The following is an 8,632-nucleotide window of genomic DNA, read 5'->3' as shown; positions in this document are numbered from 1 at the left end:
TTCTACACATGTATTATATTTATTTGGACAGACGTCGTTTCTTTAAATTGCAATTGTCATGTAGAGGTATAATCAACAACCAGAACTGGTGATGATGAATGACATGGAAACGAGAGTGATAATTACAAAAGCTGCACAAGCACAGAAAATAAAAAAAAAGTTTAATGAAAAAAGAAAGAAAGAAAAACAAAAAAAGACGCGGAAATTGACTTTCTTAGACGATAGCGATCTCCTTATGTATACTTCATTTTTTCGTTCTTTTCAGCTATTGTTCTTCCGTATGAACTAACAGCAAAAGGCAAAATAATTCCAAAAATAAATTTAAAATGACCACAAGCTGCCATTTTTGTTTGCAAATGGCCACAAAAGGGTTTTTGCTTCTTTTGAGTTCGACGGTGATGCCAGGTGGAAGTCTGAATAATGACTGGTTCATCAATGCGTCATCCTAATCTTGAACTTACAAGGGAAGAACTAAGATGAATTTTATATTTGGAGTTGTTTTTTGTTTCTTAGAAAGGCCTCTAACAGTTCCATAATATATAACGATAAAGTATTATAATTAAAAAAAACATTTAAAAGCCTTGTTGTTTCGTTTCCCCTGAGTTCGATGTTCATCACATAATTTCGATTTTCGATCAATGTTTATTTCATAAGTGTCAAATCGTTGACTGCTTGACTGAAATTAAGATAAATTTTTATTTTATTACTTTTTTTTTGTTTAACCCTTTCCTGCCCAAGAGTGCCATGCGGCACAAGGTGCAATTATGATGAGCTCAGTATTTGGGCAATTTGTGTGAAATTTGCACAACCAAAAGATCTTAGAAAGATCTACAAATTGAAGACATAAAATCATGCCCCCCTCCTCTATGAGACTTGATTTACCACCCCTCAAACGTTTGGAATTTTTTTCTTTTGTACGTGAAGGGTCCAGTTGCTATCTTATAACAAACAATGCACTGAGAGCTGTACATTAAGCTATAGTTTAGGGATATACCCAATATGTATAACGAATAGGAACATTTTCAATGTTTTTTTTTTTTCTTTCGTTTTGGACTTTTCTCACTCTAATATGTGACCTCCTCCATCTCTGTCGGTGCGATTTATAGCACACCCCAGAAAAGACCTTTTAAATGGTATATCACTTGTGGTTTCCCAGTTCATAGTTAGCGGTTTACAAAAAATTGCCATTTCCCTCGGGCAAGAAAGGGTTAAATTATATACTTTTCTCTAAAAAATTAAACAGGTGTCAAAATGTTGTTTTGGTTTATTATGTTTTCATTTTGTCTTCTTCGGGTGTTTTCCCGTACCCACATTGAGGCATTCGTTCGCGGTTTAGTAGAATTGGACTCCCGTCTTACAGCGTAATTGCAGTGCAGAACTCTTTTTAATGCATACTTCAGATTTCCGCCGTAGTAACCGTACAATATGGGATCTAATGCGGCATTGAGGCAGATCAAAAGTTGAGACGATCTCCAAACAAGGCCAGGTGAGGCCAAGTGAAAACAAATAAGTGTTCGAGTGATCATAAAAGGAGACCAGCATATAGCAAACGCTATAGTTAAAGCTACAAGCGTCTTTGCAACTTTTTTGTGTCGCTGGTTTGTTTTCTGGATAAAAGAGTTTCTTATTATGGGCCCGACTGTTTTGCGTAGAGCGCGATGAATGACTGTTTGCGTGCGAATCATATAGCACAATGGTATGGCAAAGAAGAATGCTGCATGCAAACTATAGTAAATTTGCCGGCCAGTATTTCCCCATGTAGTGTTAACGCACACGATGGCGCCGTTTTCTTGTGTCTCCACGCGGTATATGTCCACTAAAGGTGAACAAACGGCTAAGCACAGAAACCAAATTAAGGCTAGTTTAATGTACTCTTTCCTTGCCAAGCTGTTCATTCTAGCATTGAAAGGATGAGTGATGGCCTTCAATCTTTGAAATGTTATCACCCCAAGAGTTGTGATGGACGTCGTGTAAGTTGCCTCGACAAGAAAACCATGAAGTTTGCAAGAGCTGTCACCACCCACCCAGCGCCAGAAAAAACTGACGACGTTGAGAATTGTTAAAAGAGTAAACAAGAGATCCGCGGCCGCTAAATTTGCCACCAGCCATATCAAAGGGAAATGTCTTCGCTTCAGGTTCTTGTAGCAGGTTACGATGACCCATGCATTACCGACAGTTGACATGATGAATACAGTGCTGTAAAATATGACGAAAAAAACCACCATCCAAAGCGAAAAACCTTCGCTGACTGCCATCTTTCAGCTTGTGCGTGTTCACAGGAATAGGAAATTCTCGACGAGCTTAATTTTTGTGGTGGTTTGCTGAAGAAAAACAATGGACTGTGATCACCCGTAGTGTTAACAATATATTTTTCATTGGTGCTTCTTCAAAATATTTTGTGAAGGTTTGAAATCAGCTTGGAGGTTTCTAGTAAAGCATCCGTCAATGTCGTGAACTATAAGACCATGAAATTGCTTCTAGATGGACTTATTGCACCCTGGTGGTGCTGGCTGAGCACCGCCTGCTATGGCTGTACAATTGAACGCGGAGTGGCAGTCTGTTCCACCGACTGCTCTCGTAGATGATTCTTTAAATATTTAAATACTGATAGCGGTTTTTGTTTTGTTTTTGTTCTTGAGTATTTCCTGCTGCATTTAGCTTCGTTTAATTGTACTTGTCGGTTCCCTGTGTCGGCAACTTTCTTTTGTTAAACAGTGCGTGCACTGCATGTGTCCTTCCACTCACACATATCTGTCATTTTCCTTACTCAGCTACAGAGAAGCAGTCCTTTTACTTTATCGAGCAGCATTGTGCGGTAATTTCACTTCAGAAGTGATTTTTGTAGAGCTTTTGTATTCTAGATAGTGGAGAGAACTTTCTGACACTTAATGGTTTTTATTATAGCCTGAGGAATTAAGACGCTAATCGCTCTAGATATAATCACCTGTATTGATGACTTGAATCGTGTCCACGTGTTATCTTTCCAAACGCTCTGTGCAGTTAGCCGACATATTGAATACTAATTTATTCATGTAGGATTAATAAGGATTGTAGGATTACCGAGTTCCTAATTGTCAGTGTTACTTAATGGGAGAAATCGTCGAATTACAAGATACCTAGAACCACATTTACACGATAGTAAACTCCGCAAAAGCGACAGAGGAATCATTTCTTAAATTTGCTTTTCGCTTTTCCTAACACGCAACGAGCCAAGTGGTTTCTCTTCTTTGCAGGTGCAAAAATTAGATATTACGGAAGACTTTAAGGCTGATGTTTCTTGCGCTCTACTTGAATTAATTACTTAATTTACACCTGGGGGTGGGGGAAGCATTCTCACTAAGTTGCTGAAAATAGTTGACACGCTTTTACTAACATCATCATTTCTTCTGAAAAATACTATCTTAAGCGGAATGTAAAAGATGGGAAACGATTTCTGACCCCCCTTCCTTCCCTTTTCAATATTGCCGCCCTTTTGTTTTAAAGTCCATCGGAAATTTCCACAATATTGATGGGGGCAAGGAGGAAAATAAAGGGTTCTATGTAATAAATTGGAAAAAAGACACTCTTGCAGGTCATTTTGGCAGTTGCTTGTAACAGCGGCGTGGCCTTATTTCAATGTAAACTTTGTTTTGTTTGTTTGTTCGTTTGTTTTCTAAGAGGCTGCCTGTTTACCTTGCACAAAGTTACAGTTTGACCCGCGGCAATGAACCACTAGAAATTGTATTGTTTCAACTCTCTGACGAAGAAAAGTGCCTGTCAGTTAACCAAGTGGCAGATATTCTTGCGATTACCAATGCAAATTTCAACATTTTAAAGAATATTATATTTTTGGGCCATTACATTTTGTGTTAAATTCGCTAGTTTACATTTGCATTCTGTGTTAACACCCTTAACACCCACCCTTTTGCATTAGTCTGTTATGGTGCTTTATCGGGTTCAAACTTTGACCTCATGAATTCCTTGAAAGATATATTCACCAAAGGTTTGAACTATCTTAAACGCTCGTTTCCTCGAATACAAATCCATCAAAATTTCCAATTTGGACACTCTTTGAGGCCCAAGAAGTATTGAATTCGTCAAAATCTCGACTCCATCGAATTCCTAAATTTATTGCAACTTTAAACTGTGAACCTTGAGTTAATGAAACATTTAATTCACCGATACGACGACCTCACCGACAATCCCTTGGCCTCAAACCAGTACGTCATATCCGCCGAAGTCCTTTTAACCCTTGCGAGCCAAAATAGCGAACAAATAAGAATGCACAGCGAGAATTAAACATTCTCTTCCACAAGCTTGCACACTCTAGATTGAATCAAACCAACTTGCCAATGCAGAGATGAATAGTGATAACCGTAACACATTACTCTCATCAAACGACGCTTCAAGGATTCTTGGACGCCATACGGGAATGAGTGTGATCTGAAAGGAGCATTCTTCGCATTGTGTTTGGTTGGCCCAGGAATCGAAATATGAATCTTATTTGACAAGAAATCAATAAAGGTGTGATTTATTTTTATGCCGCATTCGAGGCCCGCTTGGACTTTTTAGCCTGTTCCCCACAGCGAGATTGAGCTCCTTGAATAGTTTGTGGGTAATGGCCCCTAAAGTTTCGAAGCATTTCGTACGTTTGTATTTTTTATTCAATTCAATATTTTGACGAATTTAATATCACTTTTTGGTTATCACACGAGGTTTTCAGGGTTTTGACGGATTAACACTTTTGATGGATTTGTGTACTTACAAGGAGAAAATAAGGGATTAAGGCATTCAAAATTTTGCTTGGCAAACCTTTCAATGAATTAATGAAATTGAATTTTGAACCCGATAATAAAGCGCCATAGTTGTCAGACATTTTCTGTAAATTGGCAACCGTTTGTTTGGGACTTCACTCGGATGAAAACCAAAACAGAAGACCAATGCGTTTAATTACCATATTTTCCTTTGCTCTCAGCATCTTCCCCCAATCCACTGATATTAAATTGTTGCTCTAAGCTTCATTCTTCATTCATTTCTGATATCTTATTTTCATGCCTCGTCAAAAGGAAAATTGTAATTTATAGCCACCTTTAACTATGTCTTTAACTAACATGTTTGTTTACAGCAATCTTATTTTATTAAATACCTTGGCGTTTATTTCGATAGTCACCTTACTTGGCATGACCATTTTATTTTATTTGTAGCAAAATCAGTAAAAACCTAAAATATCATGGTTATGTATCAACTGCATCACTTATTAGTATTTATTATTCTCTTAATATTTATCCTTATATTACTAATGACTGTACACTCTTGGGTAACAATTAGTACAGCGCTCCTCTCTCTCAAATTGTAAAACTACAGAACAAGACAGTTCGCTTAATTAATGATGTTCCATGCATTGATGGAACCCATTACTTCTCACTATGTATCTTTAGGTGTAATGAAATTTCCTGATATTGCTAAACTAAACACGTGTTTGCTTTTTTATGATTATTTTAATAACGACAAATTGCTTCTTTACCTGTTTCACTAGTATCTGAACTACATAATACATTTATTACAATACCCGCAGTGCATCTTCCAATCAACTTTTCGTAACTTCTTTCAGAACAAATCTAAGGAGATTTTGTCCAATCGCAATAGGAAAAATTTTTGGAACAACATTCCTCAGACAGTTAAGGACAGACCTACTGAAAGAATGTTTAGAAAAGCACTCTATAAATACTACCTTGCTCAATATTGATGATACATTCCTTGCTCAGTATTAATGATACTTTGCTCCAATTATTTTCATGTCTCTTTGTTTTTTGTTTTCCTTTCGCTATACCTTTCTTATTTTTTCTATTCTTCTTAGTTACTTTTCTTATCAATTTACTTCCTTTAAAGGGGCACAGTATTAGTTTTACTAGATGTGCCCCTCTACTCTCCTCCCCCTATTTGAATTGTATTTTTTGAATTTTTGGGCTGCGTATTATTCTGTTTTAATACTATGTTAATAATATATTTTGCGCTTACGTAACAGTAAGAGTGGAGAGTGTAAATAAAAAAAAAAAATGTCAAATTCTTTATTCTGTCAATTGGCAACCATTTGTTCCAGACTTCACTCTTGTTAGCTACATTGCAAACAGTAGTTTGTACAGAGCAAAACCCAAAACAGTACACCGATCCGTTTAACTACCATAGCCCTTGCTCTCAGCATCTTCGTCCAGTCCAATATTGCTGACCTAGAGATCATTCTTTCCTCAATTCGAGGTTCCTTGTAACTCTTTCTAAGGCATTATTCTCCACCTGCGTAGATGATCTTAAGTTTGCGCGTGTGAACAAACGTGCAAGAAATGGCCTTAGGTTTTCTCCGTAAAATCCATACAAGATGGGATCTACGGCAGCGTTTAAGAGAATCAGAGTTTGAGACACTCTCCATACATAGCCTTTACCTGGCAAATGGTCGAAATACGTCAATGTTCGAACAACAATAAATGGCGACCAACACTTTACGAATGCAAAGGTTAGAGCCGTTAAAGTCTTGGCTACCTTACGATGCATACCTCGATTCGAGCACGTCGCTCTGAAGGCATTTTGCCTCGGAAAGACATTGGAGCGCAACGTTCGAAAAATGATAATCTTGGCATAAACCATGTATGTCAAAGGAAAAAAAAAAATGAAAACAGCGTAAATACAATAATAGATCTGCCTTCCTAAATCTCCAAGTACCATATTATCGCAAGATATTACACCGCTGTCGTCCTGTTCAACGTCATAGGCATAAAGCAAGGGAAGGTCAACAAGTAAACTGACAACCCGTACGGAGATAATTTTGCGATGCGTACCGTCCTGGACCATGACTCTCGCCTTTCGTCGTTCATAGCTTATGAGAACAAGGGTCATTATTGAAGCTGTATAACATACTTCAATTAAGAAGCTTTGCAGTTTCCAGGTCCACTGGCCTCCGACCCAGGTCCATAAGAAATTTATCAAATCCAGAATGGTCAATACAGTGAATGTCAAATCGCCGGCAGCCAAATTGACGATAAAAAACTTCAGCGAAGATACTTGCCTTTTTAATTTTCCATAGCAAACCGATAACACGAACGAGTTTCCCACAATCGATGGCAGGAAAATTAGGAAGTAAACCGCAGTGAACGCAGCAACTATTGTCGCAGGAAATCCATCACTTGCCATTTTTTCAGCGTTTCAATTCGCTCTGGTCAAAAAGCAGGGAAAACTAAAAAAAATAGAGTGATCATGCGTGTGTCTTTTATCAGTGTCAGCTGTCAGAAGCGTTCAAACAAACAACTTTGACAAGTATAAAATTTTCCATCATCTTAATGTTTGCAGGAAGGATTATTTTGTTTTTTTAGCATCTGTTGTAATGGATAAAGGTCTCAAATTAAAACAAAACCATTCAGTTTATTTATCTTCCTAAATTGTCTATCACCACATGCGCATTTTCGTAACAAAAAAAGAAAGAAAACCTACGGTTTGAAATTTGATTTTAGTGTCTATTTTAGAACGTCAGTATTGTTACTTTAAATATTTAATTTAAGTTATTTTTTGTCTAAAATAATGAAACATTAAGGACCTGTGTTTCATAAGATCATTTCATTTTCGGTTGAACAACTTCAAAATTCGCTTTGTTTCTTGAGAAATTTCGATCTCAAAATGTAATTGAAAGGAAGACCGAAGACGATGTCGTTAAACAATATTATGTAAATCTGACTGAGTGTATTGAATTTTAAGTTATCATTTCTTCAAAAAGAAGGGAAAAGTGTAAAGGGTCATGAAAAATCTGATTGCAAAATGCGAACAAACACACCTCAATCTCTTAAACAATATCTTCGCATTTGATAACGTCACATTTTCCCCTATGTCCATTAGATCCAATTCAAAGATTATATTCTAGATACTCTATACTGATTAGAGCATGTTGTCGTTTCAAGCGGCAGCTAATCAACGTACATTTTTTTCTACTTTCCCGTACTTGCAACGAAGTGACAAAAAGTTGCAATCGAGGCGATGTCGGACCTAAAATTACAGGAACGCGCTTTCCATTTTCTCTTAACAAGGTCACAAGAAAGCATTGAATCTTCTAGCAACCTCTTAGACTCGTCATGGTGACCAAAATCCATTTGACTTTCCACTTTATTGAAACTAAAACAGCAACATGGAAAAATGGTCGTAACAACGTTCAGTTGAATGGCCATATTGAAGTTTCACAGGGCTTCAGTACATGAGTTTAGGGCATTCGCACGAACTTATTTAATGAGATAGGGGAAATTTCCCTCACACTTAACAAATAGATTCTATTTGGCCGTGCGTGTGTACTCTGATAACGCACAAATGACGTCAGAATGTGGTAACAACAAAGCCGCAGGCGAGTACCGTGAGTGATGTTCTTACGACGGTTTGACGTCTTTTGTGCTTTATCTGATTACAGACGTACAGCTGAATGGCATTCTATTTGTTTTAAACACAGTTTTGTCATCGGTTTTCCCGTAATAGGTTAGAAATGTATTAAAAATAGGCCATTTCCAAGTTGCTTTGAACCTTATTGCGAAAACGGGGCTAAGTACAAAGTTTTTCATGTGGAAATTTGTTTTGTTTGCTATGAATAAAAGCTATACACGAAGCCTCGCTTTTATAAGGGAGTTCA

General features: G+C 37.3%; 2 protein-coding genes across 2 annotated transcripts; both read right to left on the bottom strand.

Annotated features, from left to right (window-relative positions):
* Positions 1 to 1,208: 1,208 nt before the first annotated feature.
* Positions 1,209 to 2,388, bottom strand: LOC146476746 (QRFP-like peptide receptor). The gene has a single exon (XM_085114229.1). The coding sequence runs from the start codon at positions 2,253 to 2,255 to the stop codon at positions 1,236 to 1,238; it is 1,020 nt and encodes a 339-aa protein (XP_084970355.1). The 5' UTR covers positions 2,256 to 2,388; the 3' UTR covers positions 1,209 to 1,235.
* A 3,705-nt stretch (positions 2,389 to 6,093) lies between these two features.
* LOC146476745 (QRFP-like peptide receptor) lies at positions 6,094 to 7,183 on the bottom strand. The gene has a single exon (XM_085114230.1). It carries the CDS (start codon positions 7,159 to 7,161, stop codon positions 6,214 to 6,216), a length of 948 nt encoding a protein of 315 aa, XP_084970356.1. The 5' UTR covers positions 7,162 to 7,183; the 3' UTR covers positions 6,094 to 6,213.
* Between the last annotated feature and the right edge of the window lie 1,449 nt (positions 7,184 to 8,632).

Source organism: Pavona decussata, unplaced genomic scaffold (genome assembly GCF_977016875.1).
Source record: "Pavona decussata unplaced genomic scaffold, jaPavDecu1.1 SCAFFOLD_73, whole genome shotgun sequence".
NCBI lineage: Eukaryota > Metazoa > Cnidaria > Anthozoa > Scleractinia > Agariciidae > Pavona > Pavona decussata.
This window is presented reverse-complemented; position numbering and strand designations above follow the sequence as displayed.

What these genes read in the sequence shown, in the direction of transcription:
- LOC146476746 (XM_085114229.1), bottom strand. Translation starts at nt 2,255, where the DNA reads ATGGCAGTCAGCGAAGGTTTTTCGCTTTGGATGGTGGTTTTTTTCGTC.
- LOC146476745 (XM_085114230.1), bottom strand. Translation starts at nt 7,161, where the DNA reads ATGGCAAGTGATGGATTTCCTGCGACAATAGTTGCTGCGTTCACTGCG.